General features: G+C 44.8%; 1 protein-coding gene across 1 annotated transcript in view; it reads right to left on the bottom strand.

Annotated features, from left to right (window-relative positions):
• The window catches only part of XYLB (xylulokinase), a 738,622-nt gene that overhangs the window by 123,975 nt on the left and 589,181 nt on the right, over window positions 1-25,466 (bottom strand). The window contains exon 18 of the mRNA XM_085632025.1: window positions 14,539-14,633. Within this exon, the coding sequence (XP_085488151.1) occupies window positions 14,539-14,633 (95 nt within the window). The remainder of the gene's footprint in view (window positions 1-14,538; window positions 14,634-25,466) is intronic.

Genomic DNA, 25,466 nt, shown 5'->3' with positions numbered 1-25,466 from the left:
TGATACATAGATATTTGAACGTAATTCTTTAATCCATTGCAGAGACAGGCACATTTCTTCACACCGAATACTATGCGGTCAGCTGCATTCCGGATGTGTTGTGGTATTTGGGAAAGTCTTGATAGGCGGAATTTCAGACATTTAGCCGAAGTTGTACAAAAGCACTGAGAACCAAAATCTTATAAGGGAACAACAAAAAGGGCCTAATTCTACTAAAAAGTCTCAAACGAGAACAACAAGAGCTGGAAGCTGAAGAGATCTGTAGTTCAAAAAGGTTAGAATCTATTTGATCACCCAAGTTCCTTAAAGTGGAAAATGGGCAAGGTGTGGGGTCCAGACTGTCGCGTCTACCCCAGCTCTGGAGCACGCAAATGACCACCCAACATAAGGAGCTCTGTAACACGTCTTTATTCTTCAGCATGCAATGGTTTACTAAATGCACTACGTCATAAACTTTATTGACCACACCCTTACACATTCAGGTACCTCCCAACTGAATATATAACTTTGTAAGGAGTTCATGAAAGACCACAAGGGTTCTGCTGCACAGGATTACACTACACTACACACACTATTGAGCCATAGCTTTGAGTCCCAAACGCTAGACCTATTTGGGGTAAATAAGATCTCTGTCTTTGTGCATTTACTTAACCCCTTCGCCGCGGCACGAATTTTGCCGCGGCGCTGGGGGGGTTTGGGGGCAGCGCGGCACCGCCATGCTCGTGACGGAACCACTCCGTCATGAGCCACGGGCGCGCTGTGCTCATGACGGAGTGGTTCCGTCACGACTCCGCCCCCTCGAGCTATTCGCCAGCACAGGCGGGGAATCAGCACCGCGTGGGCGGAGCGGCCGCCAACGGCCGCAGCATGACGGAACCACTCCGTCATGAGCACACGGCGCCCATGGCTCATGACGGAGTGGTTCCGTCATGAGCAGCGATGCGGTTAAAAACAGTTCTTGTGCCTTCTACTACTGGTGGATTCTAAAGAGAAAGATAGTTTGGATGCTTGTAGAGCAGAATGGCATCCATCAAAGATCACCCCCTCATCTCTGGTGTTAGATGTCAGATGTCCAATCCCGTGCTCATGCCTGCCCCCTCGCTGCCTGCAGCTGAGTTGGACAGATCAGTCTGTTCGAGGAACTTTGGCCATTGCGGCCTGTTTCTGTGTCTATGGGGGATGGGGAACTCGGCCACTGCACTCTCCTCTCAGGAAGCTGGGAGGACGGTTGCACAGCAGAGCATGCGCTCCTTTCCCGCCGGGCATTACGAACTACGCACCAGGAGCAAGTAGTCTGGGAGTCAAGAACGAGGCTGAAAGGAGGAACGGAGCCTTCGGAGCATTTTTGAAAGAGGGCAGCTGGAGTTCACTATGTGTCAACAACTTGGCTTTCCACTGACGTTCCACTTCCACTGATCTCCATAATCTTTCGCAAATCAAATGTTGAAAACTTCAGATCTCAAGCAGTTCTCAAGCTTTAGCCTCAGGCTTGCAGGGGTGCGGATGGCGGTGGCAGAGACCGGCATACAAGTAAGAAGGGAGGGAAGTGCACTATTTTTTACTGTTTGTAGAGTGTGGACTGCTGCAGTTATTGATTGAAAGCATTCAAGTATTCCAGCAATCAAGTGTTCAAATGCACAAGTTCTTGTACAAGCTTCTCCCGCACCCAAAGTTTTTTCTCCAGGTTTTCAAAGTTTTTTTAGCAAGTTATTTGCAATTTGGTTGAGGAGTCAGCAGAACTGACATTGTGGTATCTCTGGTGACCCTACCCATGGAGTACTGAAACTGCCAGAGCAAAGCACAGCTGGAGGGCTGCAGTGTTCGGCTGAATACAGTGGGGATTCACAAGGCTGCATCCACCCAGTCACCTGCACTGAGAGGCTCTACAATTGAGGGATTCTTGGTGTGAGTGGTGGGGGTGATAGCAACAGAAATAGAGCTTGCAGAGAGATGCATTTCCTCTACTGATGCATCCATTGCTGCCTGCATCGATAAATGTGTCCATTAACACCACCACCCAACCCTGTGGACCCTGTGAGTGATTTCCATATTCTTCTTGATTCATCTGTGCCCACACCTCAGCCCAGCGAGGAGTTCTTTCTCTCCAACACCACTTTCTCCTGGGGTAGGGCTCGCTGTGATGCACACAAATAGAGCTGTAAAGACAAAGGGGGGTGAGGCCCGGGACACTATTCCTTCAGAGGCATCACAGGCAATCAATTCCTGTGGGTTGGACTTATGCAGTTGGGTGGACATGGCCGAGTTGTTTTGTGCTAAGCTCAGTGCTCTTTTAGACAGTAAACTCAATCCTTTCTTTGATCAACTAAAGGCCATTGAGCTCAAGTTGGAAAAATTGACCGAGGCTGATTTTGATTTTGAAGTTGTGTATCGGTCGCACTCCTTTGTGTAAACTTTCAATTACTTTGTAAATCTTTCACTATGTTCTCGGTGCTGTGGGATCTTCTCCCCTGATCAAAAGGGATGTAGCTTGAAACTGAATTTTCGATTCCTTCCGCAGTGGAAGGTGAATCCCAGTGTGCACTCTTTCAACTTAAAACTGTAATAAGTTAAACCACGAATGTCTGTTAATCAGTGAACTGTTTTATTTCACAGTCTCCATTCCATTTTATTGCTTCAAAGAAATATTCATTATTTGTTATTTTCATAGTTCAGGTTTGTTTAAAACCTCTTCATTTGAATAAACTCCAATGTTGTAAACATAATCTCATATTGTCAATATGAATATATGGGTTACAGGGATGAATCCCAATGCATTTCGGGGTCTCCCTTCATCAGGGGATACTCCCTATAAACAAAAATGACCATATATTAATAATCTCCAAAAGCTGATAGCATAACAACAAAGCCTAAGATTTATACGTGAACAGTGATCAATGGCTGCAGATCTAATGCAATGTGGACGTAAATGATGTCTGATTCAGTTAAGCATAAATTATAGAAATATTCTCGGTGGTCGTGGTGACGTGGACTATAAGGAAAAAATAAAAATAAAATGAAACCCCCGTGATGTGAACCTTTACGAAGTGCCGGTAAATGGTTAATACCGTTTGTCTACATATGTGTCAAAACCATGGGTTCTTAAAAAGATGTGCCGGAAATTCAATTGATTCAAGAGGGTTAACTACGTGACTCTTGCGTCCATTAAACTGATTGTAAATGAAAAAAATCTTATCGTGTGGGATCTAATCCGCGTCGCTGCGGTGCATACCTGTGCAATACCCGTTCCTCGTTCAAAACAATTCCGCGTTCCGTAACCGTTGGAATCAGCTGTGATCCTAATGTGCCCCGGAAGTAAATAGGTGCGTGCTAGGAAAACTCAAACGAGATAGAAGAAAGACTAAAACCCAACCTTAGTGATACGGGTGAATGTCTGTAGCGTAAAGTTAACGCACTAAAAAAAGAAAAAGAAAAAGAAAAAAATGTCTGCTAAATTAAAAACAATAAATTTCAAAATGCCATCATACGAAAATACATTTTAAATCTGGAATTATGAAATGCGGTATGTTAATCACAAATGTACACCTGCACATTGATAGATATTTACAAATAACAGTTATATTCCACCCGATCATTCAGACCCTTCGGGTGTAGTGAGTCCAATACAAAAATCCAATGTAATTCTCTTTGCAACAGGAATTTCTTGTTGTCTCTGCCCATTTGCAATGGCACTTGTTCCAAAATTAAGAATCGAAGTTGACTAATATTGTGAGATAGTGTGTTAAAATGTGTGGCAATGACTGATTTTGGGTTATTGTTTCTTATATTGCTCTTATGCTCTGTCAAACGGGTTTTGATTTTTCGTTCCGTTTTCCCACATAGGGCAGCCCGCATGGGCACTTAAGTAAGTACACGACAAAACTAGAGTCACATGTCGCTGTCACATGCAGTTTGAAAAATTGACCGAGGCTGATTTTGATTTTGCCCATGGACTAGCTCCGGCAGTTGTACCGGAGCATGCTAATACAATACTAAAACCAAGCCTGGTCTCTTGCTTACTAAGCCACTGTGTCAATGTGAAAGACCATCAGGGGAATGGCGGCTGCGGAGAGCGGGCACGAAGGGGATGGCAGTGCCGGGGAACCTGTTGAGGGTGAGCCACAGTCTTATGAGGAGGGGCTTCAAATTATGGATACTAAACACAGAGTGAACTGCTGGTAAGGCCCCGGGATCCGATGGTGTCCCTATTGATAATTTGAAATCTAATACTGAGCTTAGGGGAACCCTAGTGACAAATTTGTTATGAGGTGGCTGTTACCGGAATCCTGGAAAGAGGTTGTTATTGTCCCAATTGTTAGAAAGTGAGATAAACATCAACCCTCCTGCTATCACCCCATTTCATTACTTGATTCAACATCAAAAATTCTGGGATGGTGTTTATTGCCTAGGCTGGAGTTATGGGCCAAGGAAAATAATATTCTCTCAGATGTCCAGTTTGGTCTTCACCATGGCGTGGGGACGGTCGGGCAGTGCCTCAATCTTCCCCGTACTCTAGGGAAGTATGCGAAAGATAGGCGAAGTGTCTTCACATGGCTGTTATGGACTTCTCCTGTGCTTTCGACACAGTCAACCATATAAAATTGTGGGCCATGCTGGGAGTCTGTGCGTTGAGCATGGTCTGGAAGACCTCTTTTGTTATCTTCACTGGAACAGTTTTGTTAAAATTCGATTTAGCTAAGATGGGGAGCATACCTCTCAAATTAAATCGACTCAGGGAGTTCATCAGGGGTGCATCCTGGCCCCTATCCTCTTCTCTCTTTCGATCAATGGTTTAGAGACTTCCTTAGCCCGCAATGGGAAAGATATGCTGCAAATTGTGAGGTGCGCGCAATCCTAGTCCCCTTGTATGCGGACGGTGCTGTTCTCAGTCCAATTGTGTTCTGTACCATATCTCACCCAGGTCCTACGGTCTACTGGGTTTCCCCATTGTTTTGGAATGCTCTTTTGTCTGTGGTATAAAATATGGTCCTCACCTGATGCTTGATTTTCAAGGGAATTACTTACTGATGTGTTAGCACTATATCATGTGGCCAAAATCCTATGGTTTTCGCACCTGAAGCGCACTTTTACCGAAAGGGGTGTCCGGGATCAATATGACTTTCCTGTATTGTTGAGAAGTGTTTCCAAAGAGGCTTTGAAAAAAAACTTATTTTAGTTATAAAGATGAATTATGGAAACAGAAAGTGCAATCGATGTAGACTGCTGCTGCTTATTCTCCTCTTTGTATCACCAAGGAAATTGAACCCTATTTGATGCTTGTTCAAACCTCACAGCACAGGCTTTATCTCACTTGGTTTAGATTAAGCACCCTGCATTTATTGTTTGCTTTCCCATCTCAGGGTACTTGGTCTGACCAACTTCCTCTCTGTCCCTGCGATCAGTCTCAGCACCAAAGCACTGGTCACTTTATGTTATTTTGCCGTCACCATATGTATCCCCGTAAGCGCTTTCTAGCTCCTTGCTTCTGTGCCACTAGGATTAGACACCATCTCCTTGCTCTACTGTTTTTACCGCAATTAGCAACTTCTGAAGTATGTTTTGCTGTTTTAAACTTTATTAGAGTTGCCCTAAGTATTCGAAATCAGTATGGTTCTTTCATCACCTTGTAAGCATCCGTGTTTTTTGCCACAAGGATATTTTTTAGGATATTAATTTTATGAGTTGAAACTAATTAAAACGTAATTCTTTACATGGTTTTTCTTACGATTGTAAGGCATTTAGTGGGTTCTTGTTTTTTTTCTAATCCTGTTGATTGATGTAATATTTTCTTTTGTGTGTGCCTTTATGGCGATTGTGTTGGATAAAGAAATCATGAGTGACTGACTGAGTGCTTCATGTCATCATTAACCTGTGAATCTTGAAAATCAATGCCTGCATGTATGTCCAACAGGATCTGAGTGTCATCTGCTTACATGAAAAAGCTAGAACCTGCTTCTTGCTACAAAGCAGCAAGCGGTGTTGTGTGCACGATGGCCACCAAGGGACAGAAAGGATCCTTGCCAGTAGCGTAGCAAGGATGCCACGGGCCCTAGTGCAAGCAGGGAAGTGCCCTCTTTGGCTGCTGTTAGGGTAGTAAAATACAGCAATAATCATGGATCAATGAGCCACTCAGAGCTCTGGGCCCCGGTTTCACTGCACCTGCTGCACCAATCGTAGCTAAGCCCGCTTATGGTTTTACAGCACCATCTGCACAATATAATATTACAATTCTGCTGAAAAATTGCAGCTTCTCTAGTCACTGGAGGAGTAATCAGTAGTCGACGCTCTAGAAAACAACTGATAGGGCGAATAAAACCGTGTATCGCCATTACCAAAGATGTACCCATCTCAGGAATGAAACGAATGATCCAAAAAGGAATTAGCATCATTCCATATAGGTGATTAAAATGATTCCATTCCTCAGGTACATTTATGCCAGACCTTTCCTTTCTTTTCCAGGTTGAACTAGTCATCGATTTCCACACCATAGTAAGGGTGTGACATAATTAGTTCCAATTAACATTCCCTTATATACTTTCACACCTTGCATAAAACGTCCAAATCAAAAATACAGAAAACGTATTGTTGTAGTTTCAGGCCAATAAGGCACAAATAAACAATGTTTTGAACGTGCTGTCTAATAAGCGTTGTGCAATTAAGAGGTTAAGAGAACATACAATTCCCAATTTACAAATGAACAACACTAAGGTTCTGATTATAACTTGGTCCAAATTTTCTGATCGTAAAGGAATTCCGAGTTGGGCGGTATTTACCGTTTCAGGTAATTACCGGGTGCATAAAATATGTCCCCCTTCGTTAAGTTTCAACAGGTCAATCCTCCCGAAATTTAAACGGGCTAAAGTGTACAGTAATTACCAAACCATGCAGATTTTGGTACTGTAAGCACAGAAAATTAATGTTACTCCCCAAACTCTTTTGATAGGTGTTATTTGTTATTCCCTGTAAATAATTAACCCTACAGTATTGTGCTTTATCAGGTGTCATAAACAGTACTTTCACTTGGAACCAGGGTCTTAATCTGCTCTAATGCACATATTCAAACACAAAGATGTTCATACCTATGAAGGCACCTTACAGACACAGCCTGGGTCTTGTGAGCACTGTTAAATCCTCACCAATGGATTTCACCATGGGCGCAACATGAAAAAGAAGTCACACGGTGTAGAGGGTAACTTCCTAGTTGTCTCTAAAAAATAAACACTTAAGCCTCACCATCCTGAAGTGAAGCACTAGACTGCTGTCTGGAAATGCTCAATTCTCGACAAGATGCCCCTTTCTAATCAAATATATTGAAAGGGTCTTACCTCTGTAGTGGACCACATGGTGGTTCATGTTGTGTGGAGTCGTAAATGTATGTTTTTATTATGGTTTTGAAAACTTAAAATAGGCAGGGCCAATGTTTTATTGTGCCCTATAAGTAACCACTTGGAGCACTTATTTTGAATTTAATGTTTTTTTCTACTACTACTACCAGGCAACACAGTAAAGGAAAATTGGTCATAGAAAGAGAAGCCCTGAGAAAGGAGACCAGAGGAACTGTACAGGGTAGGAGGTGAGATGTTATGTGTATTTGTATAGTGAACTATCACACATTAAGGTATCCTTGCTCTGAGCAGGTTTTGTGCCTAGCCCTGACTATGGTAGGTTAGTTAATTGAAAAGTCAAGAAGAGAGGAGCAGGCTCTGATGTGGAGTCAGAGGCCATTCCACTCTTCAGGAGGGATGTATGGGAATGCACATCCTCCTGACATGGTTCTGTGTATACCTGGGATGTTTGTGAGGAGGAGTCCTCTGGAGAGGAGGTGTCTGAGTGGTTGGTGGAATGACATGCAACTGCTCAGGTAGGTGGGGACTTAGTTGTGTAGTGCCTTGAATGTGTGGGGTCTTTTTTTGCTGTCAGTGATTATTCTGAGGCTCCTGTCATGGGTGCTGTTCATGGGTCCAATTTTGGCCAGGCACCACTTGGGGAGTCTGATGGTGAGGTGTTCTTGCCAAAGATCGCTACTTCTGACTTGTCAGTGTTGAGCTTGAGTTAGTTGGTTTTCATCTAGTTAGCGACTTTGGTCATATAGGTGGTGAAATTGTTCCTTGTGTTGGGGATTTTGTCCGAGAGGGAGTGTGAGTTGTGTGTCGTTGGCGTAGGCGAGGATGCTGATGTTCTGTGCACGGATGACATTGAGAGATCATGTATGAGTTGAAGAGAATGGGGCAGAGTGATGAACTTTGAGATTGTCAAATGCTGCAGAGTGGTCCATGAGAATGAGGGCTTCCGTGTCTTCTTTGTGAAGGATCATGCACATGTTTTCTGTGGCTGCAATGAGTGCCTTTTCTGTGCTGTGGATGAGCTTCAATCTGGACTGCATGGCGTCGAGATGGCCAGTGAGGTGTCAGTTGTTTAGTTTCTCTATATAGTAGGACGGGGATGGGTCTGTAGTTGAAAACCCTGGCTGGGGCAGTGAATGGTTTCTTGAGCAGGGGCATAATGGTGGCATGTTTCCGGGAATGTCGCAGAGTCCATTGAGGATGGCTGTTAGTGCTTCGCTGGGCGATAGGAGTCCTTTGGTGAAGAGTGGTGGGAGAAAGGGCCAGATAGGGCCCCTGATTGAATGGCCTTCATGGCAGCAGCGATTTCGACAGTGATGATGGTGGGCCATGAGGTTCGTTCTTCGGCCATGATCGGAAGTAGGATTGTGACTATGACAGGGTCCAGTTGAGTGTCAAAGGAACATGAAGCATCGGGACAGAAAGCTCAAGACGGATAGGTAAGAGGGGCTGGGTTTGGTGTGGTAGGGGGATAGCTTTTAGGGCTCGGGGGTCAGGGTTGTTTGTAGGGCAATGGCCGGGTTTTAGGGCTCAGGACAGGAGAGTCGGGGTAGTGTTTGGTTTTAGGGATGGGGTAATTTTTAGGGCTCAGGGCGTCGGGTTGTTTATAAAGCACGGGCCAGAGTTTTAGGGTTCTTTGGGGTGGTTGTAGGGATGGGGTAGTTTTTAGGGCTTGGAGGGGGGTCAGGTTGTTTATAGGGCAGGGTCCAGGGTTTTAGGGCTTAGGGTGGGGGAGGTCGGAGTAGTTTTAGGTTTTAGGGATGAGGGATAGTTTTTAGGGCTCAGGGGGGTCAGGTTGTTTATAGAGCAGGGGCCAGGGTTTTAGGTCTCAGGACAGAGGGGCTGGGGTGTAATCTTTACCACACATCCCTTTACCAATCATGCCTTAACTACGAAATTGCATGGTAAAGGAATGCGTGGTAAAGGAATGCGTTGTTCAGATGCATTCATTGTTTGGGCTGCGTTGTAGAGGCACACGTGGTTTAGCCATGCATGCCTCTGTCATACAACGCTGCGGAACACACCTTCACAGTGGGGTTGGAGAAGAGAGGGGACAGCTGGGGAACAGATGTTATGTTAGGTTATATTGATTTCTATAGCGCACTAATCACCTGAGAGGGTATACTGGAGCTTTGGCAAGTTTGTAGGAATGTGGTCCCTACGGTGCTTATATAGAGAGCCAGGTTTTCAGCTTCTTGCAGAACTCAAGAAGTGAGGAGGAGGCTCTGAAGTGTTGTGGGAGGTTGTTAAATGTTTTTGGTGTGATGTAGGAGAAGGAGTGACCTCCAATTTTGCAGGGAATTTGTGTGAATGAGAGTGAGGCAGAGCATAGCATCTGGTGTGTTGGTGAAAGTGTATGCGGCTGTTAAGGCATTTTGATCCTGTGTTGTGTAGGGCTTTGCATGTGTGTGTCAAATGTTTGAATTGGCTGCACTTGTGAATGGGGAGCCAGGGAAGCTTTTTGAGGTGCGGTGTGATGGTGTGGAGTCTGTGGAGGAGCTGTTTGTAGATTCTGGCATAGAGAGTGTTGCCGTAGTCCAGCCTACAGGGGATGAGTGGTTGCTTGACGGTACGTCTGGTGTTCTGAAGCAGCTATTTGAAGACCTTTCATAGCATGCGTTTGATGTGGATGCAGGAGTTGCACACTGTGCTGACTAGAGCCATCTAGGATGATCTCTACATTTCTTGCATGGTCTGTGGGTGTGAATGTTGGTCCTAACTCCGACGGCCACCAGGTGGAGTCCCATGGGAAGGTCTTGTTGTCAATGACCAGTACTTCCATCTTGTCAGATTTGAGCTGCAGGCAGCTGGTTTGCATACAGTCTGTTACCATGCTCATGAAGTTGGTGAAGTCTTCCTGGTGGTGGTTGTCTTATCCGTTGTGAAGAGGGTGAGTTGGGTGTCATAGGCGTAGGAGAGGACGGTGATGTATTTGTGATCAGATGCTAATAGCAAATGGTGTCATGTATATGCTGAGAAAGGTTGGGCTAAGGGACGATCCGTGTGGGACTCCGCATATCAATCTCTGGGTCTCTGAATAAAGTACAGGTCAAGAGCCACTTAGGTACAGCAGTATACTCATTTGGATATGTCTCAGCGCGGGGACACACCGTTGGTATAACCAGCCGCTCTACAAATGAATACATAAATGAATAAAGGGTGGCAAACTGACTCGCTGGGCTGTTCCTATGAGGAAGGAACAGATCCATTTGAGAGCAGACCCTTGTGGGCCAATCTCGTGGAGTATTCTGATGAGGATATTATGGGAGACTGTGTAAAAGGCTGTCGAGATGTCGAGCAGGATGAGGGCCACTGTTTCTCTTTGGTTCAAGATGATTCAAATGTCATCATGGGACACAATGAGTGCTGTTTCAGTGTTGTGGTTTTTTTCTAAATCCTGATCGAGTATTGTCTAGAAGATGGTGAAGTTCGAGGTGGGTTGTGAGTTGCTTGTTGATGGCCTTCTCAATCAATTTGGCTGGATCGAGCAGCAGGGAGATGAGTTGTAAGTTGCTTTTTAGATTCGGTCAGCTGTGGGCTTCTTCAGGATGGCATTGATTTCTGTAAGTTTCCATTCATCCTGATGTGGGTCAGGGTGGTGCTGACTAGGGATGTTACTAGGTAGATGTAGTGGGGGCATGGGCCCATTGGAGGCCCTGAGCGCATGGTCCACATGATTGCATGTGTGTCGTTTTGGGTGAGGGTTGTACATTTGTTCAGGTGGTTTTCTGGGGTTGGGTTGGTGTGCAAAGTTGCTGTAGATGTATGCAATTTTGCTGGGGAAGAAGGTGGATAGATTGTCACAGAGTTGTTGTAAGGCAACGATGTTGTTGGCAGTGGCAATGGGTGAGGTGAAATCCTTAACGATCAAGAAAATCTCCTTCCAGCTTCCTTCGATGCACTCCACTGGTGATTTTTTCTTGGTGTCTCTTATTTGCTGGAATAGTATCAGAGTGCAGCCTTGTAGGTAGTTCTGTCTGTGGTGTTGTGGATGGCTCTCCAAATCATTTCTAGCTGTTTCCAGTGTCTTTGGGTGTCTCGGAGGTCTTCTATGTACCACCTGGTATGCTTGTTTGATCCACTATGCTTGTAGGATTTGATGGGTGTTTGGGAGTCCACATCGTATTTGATCCAGTTGTTGATGTCCTTGTGGAGGTTGTCTATGGGGGCTAGGTTGATCTGTGCTGAAATCAGTGAGCCAGTCTGCTTCTGTGATTTTGGCCCAGCTGCTGCTTGAGGACTTGCAGTGTGTTGATTTGGAAGTGAATGATGGAGTGGTAGATCCATGTGAGTGGTGTGGTGGATATGTATTTGCTGCTGTCATTTGTGGTGAAGATGAGGTCCAGAGCGTGTCCTGTGGTGTGTGTTGGTTTTGGGACTAACTGGGTGAGTCCGATGTTTCTCAAGCTTTCGAGGAGTGCTGTGAAGCAGGGTTCGTTTCTGTCTTCCTGGTGAAAGTTGAGGTCACTGAGGAGAATGTAGGCTCTGGAGTCGGTGGTGAGTAGAGCAACAAAGTTGGTGATGAGGTTGGTAAATGAGGATTGTGGAAAGCTGGTCAGTAGGTGAGGTTTCCGTTCAGGGTGACGTTTTTAGAGCTTTACAGCTTGAAATGCAGGAGTTCTTTGAATGGGGTGGCATTTTCTGTGGATATTGAGCATTTGATGGATGAAAAGAAATTCTGCCCTTTCATTCCCCAGACCCTACCGAAAACAGTGCTCTCCACCCTCCTTGTCGGGATGCAGAAGGGTCTTTTGACCAGACTTCAGGCTCTTCAGAAGACGGCTGCCCGAATACTGTTAAAAATTCCCAGGTGGCAGTCCGCAAGTCCAGCGTTTTTCAGTCTCCACTTGTTCCCTATGAAGAATAGGACTGATTTTAAAACCCTCTGTATTGCCTTCAGGGCCCTACATAAGGCCGTCCCACTTATTTTAAACACCAGCTTTTCTGGTACACCCCTCAAAGAGAGCTTTGCTCCTCCTCAGCTAACCAAGTCAAAGTCCCTAGGCTCCAGCTTGAGAGGTGGTGTGGCAGAAGTTTTTTCTCCACCACCTCCAAACTCTAGAATAGCCTGCCCTCTCATCTGAAGTCCGCCTCTGATCTTCTAGCTTTTAGGAAAGCAATTAAAACTTGGCTTTTCACTCAGTAAGACCGACTAGTCGCATCTACTGTTCATATCTCTCTACTTCACTTCCTAAATAGGGCAACTCTATGCTTACGGTGGACAGTGCCTAGGTGCCTCCGGGCAATGGTTTGAACTTTACAAATATAATATCAAATCAAAATTACCCGAGGTGGTAGTGGGCCTCATGTCAATGATACCCATAACTTACTGAGAAATACAACCATCATGTGAGGACAGTATTTTACTTGGTTAGACAGATGGCATGCAAACACACACGTTTTCACACACCCACACATACATACATACACACACACGCAGATAGACACACATGTACACACACACAGACACACACCTGTGCATAATCAGACAGAATGTTCAGAAAATCCTGCTTGGCTGTGGAATGCAATATAGGACATAGACACTGATGTATAGAGAGAGGATAATGGCAAATTCTCTCATTTGTGAGGAAGTGTACATCTAGACAACAATCTACCATCAGAATTCCCACCATCAATCTATACCTATGATGAAGGACATTTTAACCATAGCCATTAGGTAACCAGGGAGTTACATTAAAAGTTAACACGATTTTTAGCATATTGTTTAAAAGTAACAACGGATCCTTATCACTAATTTTAGTAGCTTTCTAACAGGGTCTTTCAAACGTTGGTGGATGGCCCAACAGCCTGTCAAGCCAGTGGACGTCCTGACCTTTTCCCCTCAGTTGTGGAGCCCTGTCATGTTTAGAGATCCCAACCTACCTGGCTGGAATTCTGTATGAAGTGCATCCTTCAGTGTGGCGGTTACACTTTCATGAATAAATGAATGAATGAATTATACATCTTTTAAAGAGCACGAATACCTAGAGGCGTCTTGGCGCTGTAGAGATCAAGAAGAAACAGTATGAGGGCCATAAACTGCTGGATCATTGGTTAAATGACCACGTTTTCAGGTTCTTTCTAAAAGATAGGAGCGTGGGTGCTGATTTCAGTTCCAACAGCAAGCGGTTCCAGAGAAGAGCTGTGCTTCATTACTGTTGAATGCCGAGCACTGGGCTGTTATGTTGAAGTGGTCTACTTGGCACCCACTTTTGTTATGCAACCTCAAACCCTCTGCCAAGCAAAGGACAAATATCCCTGCCTTCTGCGTTAAGGAAATGTTAATATTTCCTTTCTAGAACTGTCTGTAGGGAAAAAGCAGTGACGGATGTTCAGCCCTACATAGGGCCACCTTAACAGCATTATAGGTCCCTGGGCAAAGCAGCGCACTGGGTTCTGCCTACACAACCACTCACAGGAGTAAAACTGTTTAATGGAAAATGAGTGTTAAATTCTGGTCTGCATGAGGCCCCTATACTCGTGGGGCCCCCAGGCAACTGCTCACCATGCTCATGCGTTAAAACAGCACTGCCTAGTGGGGTGACCGCCACTGTGACTCAGCAGTCTGGTGGTGGACAGACTGTCAGTGCAAACGTTTCCACTGCATAATTGGATGAGGCTCCACCGATGGAAATCTAGCAATCCCGTCACTTCTAAATGGAGGGACCAGAAGTCTGCCAGGGCAGGATCATTTCCGATTTATGGCGGTACTCCTGCTCCCACCTGATTCTAAATGACTCTCATTAGCCACTTTCTTTGTTCTTTGCGATTTTACAGGAAAGTCTTTCAATTTATTCTCACTTCTGAAGGACTCCAGGACAAAAGAGAATACACTCTCTTTGTAGGTCTCCTTTTTTTCTCTCAAGATTGCACTAGCCTTACATCATTTTGCAGTCAACGGCCATGATGTGCGCTCTGCAGAATATTTTATTTATTTTAATAACATTATTTCTTTAACACAAAGAAAGTCGATTCATTTCTAAAAATGAATATTGTTTTGTAAATAGTTTATATTTTTCAATTCGAGTTTGGGTATATTGAATCGTTAAGCTTGCATATATTTTCTTTTATTCACCTTATTGTATTGTTTTGAATATTGTGTTTACTTTATATTTGTTTTTCCATATAATTTCAAATAAAGCATTTTAAACAAAAAAAAAAAAGGAAAGTCGGTTCACCACCTCCTCTAAGTACTCACCTGATCCGCTTCAGGCTTTGGTGAGGCTGCCAGTTTAGGCTCAGGTGCTAATTTCACAACATCAGAAAATGAGAGGCCCGTGTCTGCAACAAGACCTGAAATAACAATTACAATTTGATCAATGATTGGAAAACCCAATAAAGAAAGTGACATGAAGACATATTACACGAATGCTTTTCTGGTCTAGACATCATTCAGAGGGAAAGCATGAATGGTCCATTCCACCATATTAGCAATTTCCCAGTATATATGCTACAATAAATCAGTCTTAAATTGTGCTGACACTCTGGGGCGGATACTTGTCAATCAGCCCGCTTGTGCTCTCAAGAGAAGGCTGCTCCTGGAAAAAACATTAACGGTTATGAATCCTCACGACCATGTCAGACAGCAAACACTGTTTACACGTGGACATGGGGCTCCATTCTTCATATCTACTGTGTCTGAAGTTCAGGAAGCAGCTACATACCTGTTAAGTTGCAAACCTGTCTTTTCTGCCTTACTCTTCATTATAGTCGTCACATTCTTTTGACTTGCCACGTCACTGCAGTTTCCCTGGGATCCCATCTGAGTGCTCAAAGGAGACAGAAGCCTATCTTTGGTATACCGCAAATGTTAACATTTTTTGTTGCTACATTTTGAATTTCCCTTCTTAACAAATCATGTCCCTTTTGAGTCTCAAGAACCTGACCCACCGCTTAAAATGCATGTATTAGAATCATTTCTATTTACAGTACCAAGACTCGGGTTCTGGACGACTCCAGTCTCAGATACATAATTCAGTTTAACTTCATCCAAGCATCTGTCTACTCAATTTAAACAAAGAGGAACTGAAAAAATAGTCCATAACAATGATCAACAATCTCCGATTTTAACTCATGGTTATCATTCCATTCTGAAAAAATGTTCATGGTTCTAGTGCCCTCTGGTATATTTCAAGCTGCCCTTGGGCTACTTTCAGTCACAGCACCAATAGACAATTGACTTTTCAAAGTGCACTAACATGTATTTACTATTATTGTGTGCCTGTCATCCGCATCTAGTACTCCCTTCCGCTCTCACCTATGTTGGTTTTGATCTAGCATGCCCAGTGCCTAATCTGGGCAGGTTTTCTGCCTGGGCTCAGCACTAGAACTCATTTGACAGCGCCGGGGCTTAATTGAGGCGAGTGTCATACACATCTTTTCATTTTTGGAATGACGATTCTACCAGCGTGGCAATGGTGCAGGGGCCACAGAAGGCTTCTCGTAGGCCCCACCACGCACTCAAATATAGGGAGTCATTTGGTTGACTACCATTGGTTGATTTTTGCCCAGGAAGGCCCAGACAAACGCTCCCTTTCCTGCACAGCGACCAATGACTCATTCAGCGATATGGGATAGCGTTGGCGGGCCGGATTTACTTTTAGAAATCAGAAAGTAAATCCAAGCCAATTTGAATTTTCTGGATGACACATGGTCATCAGGTAACGAATCAGTCATTTTTTTATTAAAATGCAGTGCTTACAGTTTATGTTCTGTTAGTAATGCAGCTCTCCACATTGCACTAGGCCTGGCGTAGGCACCATGGGACTAATTACGTGTTCAGAGGTCCATCAGACCGCCGACCCGTGTTGGCAGTCGGTGGACTACAGATTGGCGGTCCGCTCGCCATATTCCGAATACAGCAGTGGAAACGCCGAAGGACCGCCCACTATACCACGAGATTACTCATAATCTGGCGGGCGGCTGGAGCATAGAGTTTGGCGGTCCTGGAACGGGGCGCAGGTGTGCTGGCCCACTCTAGGACCGCCAAACTCATAATCAGGCCCTTAGTCAGGTAAAGCTAAGGAATAAAAGAGTTAGTACGGGAGGTAGCAATCGGAGTGTTATTTGTCACACATATTACCAATAAACTCCTGAGAAAATCTATGGGCTATAGCACTTTCTTATCTGCTTATGTTATAAAGCACTGGTGCCCACAAATCGGTAGGTTGCTTGGTCCAACAACAGGTACTAGTTTAAACAAGAAGCAAGTGAGTTTATTATTTTTTTCCTGAAAGAAGAACAGATTGCTCACACAGGCGTTCTGAGGATAGATTCCACAAAGACCAGGTGAGAATGGAGAAAGTTCATCCACCTCAGTTTTGCTTCTGGAATAGCAGAACATCGTTTACCTGAAAAGTGTGACAATAAAAAAAAGCTGACCACCTACAGGTAATTCTGTTAGTACTTTGGTCTTTGTGTGGCCTTGATGAGAATATAAGTCATTGTGGGGTTTTGTGTCCACAGTGCACGAAATATACTAGGCTACACGCCTTAGATGGCTGTTTTATGACTTGAGGTAGGAGAGGACAGCACACTGTTGCTGTGTCAGGCAAGGGCCGAAGATTAATTCAAGCATTCCACCATCACCTCTTTCGTATTTATTGAGGTATGAAAGATATGTTGGCCTCCTGAAAGGTTTCCTTTCTGCACGTTTTTGAAGCTGTACATGCCTAGAGCTGCACACTGGTTGTCATTAACCAAAGCTTTAAGTTTCAGATAAGGCTGAGCTAATTAGGTAAGTGGAAGGAAGCAGTATGCCATGGAGAGTCCAGCTGACTCTCCATATCTGTTAGACCAGGGAGCTAAAGGGAACAGACAGAAGGAGAAACGTATGAAATGTAAACAGTGCTTAAACTGCCAGCAATAACTGAATACTTTTTTGATCCCTGTCGTTAGCTTTTTTCCCTTTGCGCAGGCCTTATAAATGTGTTTTACCAGTTTACTGATTGGTGGTACAGATTATGTTCTCTTGAATTATTGTGGGGGATTAATGAAGGAAGTTAAGTGGTTCCCCGGCTTACGTTTTCTGTATGTTTACATTTCATGGAAGACAGATCATTGATGACCACATGAAGTGTAGGGTACTGTCCACAGTACATATTCTGCCTAAATACTTTAAATTGTAACATTATTATTTTAAGATTTGTAAACACAAGTGTAGGTTTGAATGCTCCATATGCTACAAATGGAAGCCATATGCAAGTTGGGCATGTACTTTTAAGATTTAAATGCCTTGGTAGTGAAAATCTCTTAAATTCGTTTTCCACTACTGCAATGCCTACGTCTCCCGTAAGAACGGTTTTGGCAGGATGGGCCACAGTGACTTAACGAAGGGGTGGAGCTGTCATCTTCCACACTTGCATATCACAAAAGCCCTGCCTGAACACACTCACAAAGGGTTTGTCACTAGTCTTTTGCGTCCATAGACAGGCAGGGGCCACGGTGGGGAGGAAGGGGATTCCTGACACCTCGGGAGGGGGGTGGATGCGTGCCTCCAGAACATTCTACTACTTCAAAGTGGGCATCAGGTATAAATAATAGACCCTCAGACCCAACTCTTCCGTACACATCTGGACCTGTGGAAGACTCCGAAGAAGGACTGCTGTGTTGCTTTGCTGCGAGGAGGGCTGTATATCTGCTGCCCTGCTGTGCTGCCCTCCTGCCTGATTAAGAAGGACTGGACCAGGATTTTGAATCCAGGACCACCAAAGTGACTCCAAGGGCTAGTTGGCTGGCCTCATGATCAGAGCCGTAGGGAAAGAAAAGGCTCAACAACTTTGAACCCAGCACCTGGACTTTGCCAGCTGTGAATGCTTTCCTGCCAAGTGCTGCCACCCAATTCCTAGACCCTTGGAAGTGGCCTGAAGGTTCTCTGCCAGCCCATCTCTGGTCGTAGCAGAATCAACGCTGCGCAATGCATTGCCTTCCAAAACTCCACATTGGAACTGCAGCATGACACATCTCCTCACAAAACTCCATATTGGAACTGCTGTGCGATGCATCCCCGATGCAGGATTTCGCATCGCAGCCAACAGCCACCTTGGGACCACTGCAGTGCGACGCATCCTGAGCGCAAGTCTTCGCATCGCAAGCCCCTCGTTGACAGCATCCTCGACGACAACAAAGGACTCAACATCGCAAGCTACACAACATCTTCAGAACCATCAGTGGGCAGCCTGCCTTCAACACCGGACTTCGTATCGCAAGCCTCTCGTGGACGGTCTCCTCTACGATGATGCAGGACCTTGCATCATATCCTTGCAGCTCATCGGAATCGCAGCTGCATGACGCATCCTCAATGTGGGATCTTGCAACTCTCTGAAACCAGGATTTAAGGTATGTTGTTCAGCGGCCAAACTGAGCCCCTGTAGCCAGCCCGTGCTCCATTGCAGTTGGCCTGAGCTTGTGACTTTGTCTTGGTCTAGCGTGGCCAAATAACCACAGTTGGCACTTTGGGCTTTTTGGAGCTATTTTCAATTAAATCTTTTAAATTGCACATTTCTAGTCCTATTGATTAGATTTTTGCCATTTAGGTCATAAAGTATAATGATTTATAAGTACAATTAAAAAAACAGTTTTCAGAAGAAAGTAACGGAAGGGACCTTAAAAATCCAAAGTCATCTTATCCCAAGGTCCTTTGGGTAACAGAACGAGAAACAGAAGTTTTCCATTCTTTTTATGATGCTTGTCAGAAATTATACATTGAGGATGAACATTAATAATGCTTCCAACCAGATTGCCCATCTTCAGCCACCAATAAAATTGCTTCAACTTTTTACAAGTAGCAAGAATACCTAGATGCTTCACGTGAGCTATCTTGACAATGCGTTCACGCAGACTCACTGGTAGTACAAATAAACCACCCCTCGAACAGAGATAATTGTCACATTTGAGTACAGATGAAACTTGTCCAGAATTTTGAAGCTCTCTTGGGAGGTTTTACAGCTGTGGCTAACCTTCCCAGATAGGGAAACAAATTCCCCAAAAGAACTCATTAAAATCATTCAGCAGTTATCCACATCTCCAGCCCTGCTGGAAAACGAAGGCTCACAAGAGCTATGTAATAAGCTAGCAGAGTCCTTCCAACTGAAAATCTTTAATATCTATAGAGTTTGAAGTCCCTAAAACAGAAGCTGATGCCAGGCTGTCTTTAAGTAGAGAGAGGAAGCCAGGCCCCTCCGAATTCATAGACGTTAAGGAAAAAACTGTAAAGATGCTTACAGGTTTTCCTCTTCTTACTCTGGAGCTTGTTGAACTACACCTCCTTAGCACCAAATCGGGTTGACCCCTCGAACCATGTGCACCAAAAATTCTGCAAAGGGTTGCTGGTATGGTAGCTCAACCGTTATCATATATGATGCACAAAGCCAACATTTCAGGTTGCTATCCTCGGCTGTGGAAGGAGGCAGTAGTGAAGCCACTTCTAATGAAGCCCAATCTTGACGCAATGGCCTTAAGAACTATCGTCCTATTTCTCTGCTCCCGGTCCCAGCTAAGATCCTGAAGAAACATCTCAATAGCCACTTTGCAGAGGAATTGTGTCTGTTGGATGCATCAAAGTTCAATTACGGAACAGAAACAGTACTGGTACTCGCTACAGATAGTATAAGATGCTCGGTTGACGAAGTGCACACCGTGGCACTGATCCTGTTGGATCTGTCCGCGCCCTTTGAAACAATCTCCCCATCCCTGCTGACCGAACGCCTACAAGAATTGGGAATCACAGATATGGCACCGAAACTGCTGACCTCATTCCTTAAGGACATATCTCAAAGGGTGTTGGTGAATCAGATCCAATCGGACCCTTTCTTCCTGCCATGTAGGGTGCCGCAGGGCTCTTATTTGAGCTGCACTTTATTCAATCTTTATGTCTCCCCACTGGCTAGGCTCATAAGCTCCTTTAGGCTACAAGCAGTGTTGTATGCTGACGACTCCCAAAAAATTGTGTCGATCTCTAAAGACACGGATGCTGCTGCAGCCATCTTTAACAACTGTATGACAGCAGTGGCTGGGCGGATAGATAAAAATTATCTGAAGCTTAATGGTGAGAAGATGGAGGTGCTGCTTTTTCGAACACAAGATTCTAACTGGAACAGGAATTGGTGGCCCGATACGCTGGGTACCTTACCAGCTCTAACAGACTCAGCCAAGAATCTAGGGGTGAATCTGGTTAGTGAGCTCTCACTGGACCGGCAGGTTAATCGCACCACATCAACCTGTTTCTAGATCATCAGACTGTTGAAGAAAATCTTTCCGTTCTCTTCTAGAATTGAATATTGTAATGTGCTTTGTCTAGAAACTAACAATACCACTCAAGCCAATCTGCAATTAGTGCAGAATGTGCTTGCCAGGCTCACCTTGGATATACCGAAACAGCAGTCAGTGTCCAAGGGACTGCATGAGATGCATTGGCTTCCAATAAAAAAGTGCTCAGAAACAGGCAATGTCAAACTTTATAGCAGAGAGGAACTTTGTACCCTCAAAACTCATCTTCCCTGCATACAAGAGACCCATCTTACCATCAGGGAGCGTCATAAATGAATGGTTTAGGCTACCATATTCTAGCTGCATCAGGGATTGATACTCCTAAGAGGGGGGTGGCATTGCTCTCAAAGTGTCAGGAGTGTGCCACTCATCGGATTAAGCTTGAAATAGCTGGGAGGTGCCTAATTGCGCACAAAGGGAGCAAAAATATACAGCTAGCATTATGCAATATTATGCCCCGAACTCTCACGCTCCTACAATGTTTAAACTTCTTATTTAAGAGTTCAGTGTTTGGTCAAACCTTATTATCATGTGCAGGGACTTTAACCTAGCCATGCACCCTGGGGTGGATTCAACTAAATTCGCAGACACCAATTTCTGGTGTATGAAAAGGTCAAGGGCAGCCATTCAACAGATTCTCACTACACATGCTCTCCAAGATTTCTTGCAGGCTTGTCGGGGGAGGGAACTGTATCCCACATGGCACATTGTCTAATGTCTATAAGCCAAAATCCTAGAATTATTTCAAATCACAATTTCTTATCATTAGTCATTAAGTCAACTGAAATGGCTCACACACAATGTGTTTAGGTTTTTTCTGCGTTGCACTTTGGTTGATTGATGGTCATCCAGTGAAATATAGTCACTAGGCAGGATTTATTAGACTCACCTGTGTTTTCTTATCCCTTCTCATAGGAGTAAAGCAGCTGTGTGTTGTCAGTTTACAAAATCACTTTTGACTCCAAAGCTTCAGCCAGTTGCGCTAGTGGTGTGCGATAAATGTAGAACAGTGTGGGGCTCAAGGCTGAGCCCTGGGGCACCCCCACTGTAATTTCCAGGGCCATTGAAGACAAAGGAGGTAAGCATGCCTTCCAGCCTCTGACGCTTAAAAAGGATGCAAGCCAGTTCAAGGCCTGGTCTACCACTCTGATAGACTGGAGATGCGCCAGAAGACTGAAGTGGAGAACCATGATGAAAGTCGCTGGCAGATCTAGCAAGTCAACACTGCCTTCCCACCAGCATCCAGGGTGCCTCTGATGTATTTGGTGACCTCCTTTAAGGCGGTCTACAAACTAAAATTTGGTCTGAAGCCAGACTGGCCAGGATGAAGTAGGCTGTTATCTTTCACATACTGGGAAAGCTGCTGATTTATGAACTTTTCCAGCACTTTTGACAGAGCTGGCAGCAGATATATTGGTCTGTAATCAGACTGTTCTCTGGGGTCAGCTGTGGGTGTTTTTAGCAGAGGGAGATTTTTTTGCCTGTATCCAGGAGGTGGTACTATTGTTGTAGACAGAGAAGTATTTCACAAGTAACAAGTACAAACGGGCAAAGGCATGATCTGAAAGTACTTAGAAGTGGCTCGTGGTCACAAGACAGAGCTATTAAAAAACTAATGATAAATCAAGGCATTTTGGTCTCCTATGCAGAGGCTGAGAAGAGAGTTGTTGTGGTAAAAAAAATTGTGAATCACAAAACAGAATTTGCCGAATAATACACATTTATCTTCAAACACTGCTTCAGAAACTTGGTTAAGAAAAGCATTTGCCATTTTTATTGAGAGTGATGGGGTCATATTCGCGTGAATGAACTCTGGATAACCGAACATGGCTCTAGATGAAAGGATGGATGCATAAACAGAAAATAGCCCTGACTTTAAGACATTGAAGGACACCTTACACTGTTTGGAACATGTCTGGAGAAATCATCACAGAAGTTCTGCATGAATTATGACGAAGCGCATCATAAGTTTCATATCACGTATCAGGAATGAGTACGTGATTTCTTGGTCCTGAAGAAGTCCATAACTGGGTGAAACGCATTCGCTGCGTGATACTGCTTTTCAATCAGAAGACTCTGAATAAAGAATCATAAAAATCAACAAAAAGACCTCTCTACTCATCTGTTCTTGCTGTTTGTCTAGCACATTGAACTTACTTATGTTCTTGTCCAATGTTGCCTTTATACTGTGTTTAAATCTGTAATTGTTGTTCTTAACAGAGGGGCTGTCGCCAGTGTTGAAATCAAGGACACACAGATGTGGGGGTCCAGAGGTGAGGGAGAACAATGGGGCAAACTGTTCCAGTAGCTGGTAACGGTCACCTTGCTGTTCTGGGGTCAGTTTGGTAGTGAGGTTGACAGCCTCTACAGACCCATTGTGTTCCTGTGCAGAAAGGAGGTCAGGGAGAGGTTTGCTCTTCTCTTTGACTTCCTCATGTGTCACAAGGAGCATGCTGACTTCGGACCTCTCAAATTGAGGATTCAATCTGTTGACATGGCGCACCCTTAGGGGGTTCCCAGGGATCTGGAAGTCCACCAAGTAGGTGGCCTTCCCTTTCCACTCCTTGATCTTGTATCAACCAATCCAGCAATCTTGGAGAGTCCTGGGCTCTACTGGTTCCATGACTCATACCTTCTGGTCAGGTTGAAACAGATCATTTCTTCTTGGACATAAGTTTCCTGATCCAGGACAAATGGTATCCTGACGGCCTGGATATTCTACACGGCAAGGACCATAGAGAAAGGCTGGTATTCAACGTCATAAAGGCTCCTCAGTATGGAGTCATTCTAGGATTACCTTGGCTGAGAACACACAATCCCCAGGTGCTTTGGGTGGAAAAAACCCTTCCCTTCACATCGGAGTATTGCATTCAGCACTGTATTCAAGCAAGAAGCAACCCGGCGACAACATTGGCTGGAAGACATCATATCGCCACAGCGGCTGAACATTCGGTATCATTACCTGACGAATACAAAGAATTCGCAGATGTCTTCAACGAGACGATGGCGGAATCGCTACCACCACACAGACAATATGATTGTCAAATTGACCTACTACCAGGGACTCTCATATCATCGGGGAGAGTGTTTTCTTTGACTGAACCTGAGAACCTCCATCTCCGTGAATATCTGGACAAATACCTGGCCTTGGGCTTCATCCGGGTCTCCAAGTTGCCTGTGGCCTCTCCCGCAATTTTTTATACCTAAAGCCAACGGAGAGTTACGCGCATGTGTAGACTTTCGTTCACTCAACCCCATTATGGTGAAAAATCAATACCCGCTACCCCTCATTAATGTTCTACTTGAGCAGGTAAAAAAGGCAATCGACACCCGTTTGGGCTTAAAGGGAGCCTACCATCTGGTGAGGATGCGACAGGGCGACGAGTGGAAGACAGCATTCAAAACACGCTACGGCCTATATGAATATCTGGTGATGCCTTTCGACTTATGCAACACACCAGCAGCCTTCCAATACTTCCTCAATGATGTGCTGAGAGAGTATCTTGATCAATTTGTGGTGGTGTACATAGACGATATCTTGATCTACTCAGCCAACACAGAGATTCATGGATCACATGTACGCACCATACTACAAACACTGCGAAATCATCGGCTGTACTGTAAAATCAGCAAGTGTGAGTTCAGCGTCACCACCGTGGAATTTCTCGGGGTAATGTTGACGCCTTGGGGGCAAGAAATGCCAGAATGAACGGTACAGGCGGTTAAAGAATGGCCTACTTCCAGGACGGTTCGCGATATCCAATGCTTCCTGGGTTTCGCTAACTTCTACCGCTGGTTTATCGATAATTTTTCCAAGCTGGCCGCTCCACTTACACGCTTATTACAAAAGAAGGTAATTTTTCATTGGACGGAGGAAGCTCAACAAGGTTTCGAGGCATTAAAGAATGCTTTTGTATCCGCCCCAATGCTATGACATGCTGATCCCGACCAGCCATATATTGTGGAGGCAGGCGCATCCGAATATGCGGTGGGGGCTATGCTTTCCAAACGCCACCTAGAGACAGGTCAACTACATCGAGTGGCTTTTATGTTCAGGAAACGTAATCCCGCAGAGCGCAACTATACCATAGCGGAGAAGGAGCTGCTGGCTATAAGGAACGCGTTCCAGGAGTGGAGACAGTACTGAATGGGATCTAAACACATAGTCACCATTTTCACTGATCACCGCAACCTGCAGTTTATGACAGCAGCTAGGCACCTAACGACCCAACAGTTGGTTCGGATGCTGTTTTTTGTACAATTTCCTTGTGACGTTTCGCCCAGGGAGCGAAAGCAAAAAAGCCGACGCCTTGAGTCGCCAGACCACCTGATTACCCCTGACGTCCTTCCCGAAAATGCCATTGTGAATCCCCAGAATGTGATATGTGCCACAGTCACAGAAAAGTTCCTTAGGAGCATCACCCATAACATAAAGCTTGACAAATGGAAGGAATGGTTGGGGAAGAACAAAGACTAGACTGTGAAGGATGGAATTCCGATGCGTGGTAACCAGTTGTTGTAGCCTATCTCTGCATTAAGAAAACAGGTGTTCAGCTGGTGTCATACCTTACCCAGTGCAGGACACAATGGCATCGAGAAGACCACTGAAAGGGTGCTTTGTCAGTTTTGGTGGCCCACTATCGAAAGAGACATAAAGACTTGGTTTGGTGAATGTAAGGTATGTTGCCAGATGAAGACGACACACACCCGGCTGGTAGGGCTTCTACAGCCTCTCCCTACCCCGGCCCAACCCTGGGAACAGATTTCACTTGATTTCGTGGTAGGGATGCCTCCAGACAAAGGGCATACAGTAATTCTCGTAGTGGTGGATTATTTGGCTAAACTAGCCCACTTCATTGC

Source organism: Triturus cristatus, chromosome 10, assembly GCF_964204655.1.
Source record: "Triturus cristatus chromosome 10, aTriCri1.1, whole genome shotgun sequence".
Classification (NCBI taxonomy): domain Eukaryota; kingdom Metazoa; phylum Chordata; class Amphibia; order Caudata; family Salamandridae; genus Triturus; species Triturus cristatus.
Note: the sequence above shows the minus strand (reverse complement) of the source record. Positions and strands in the feature narration are given on the sequence as shown.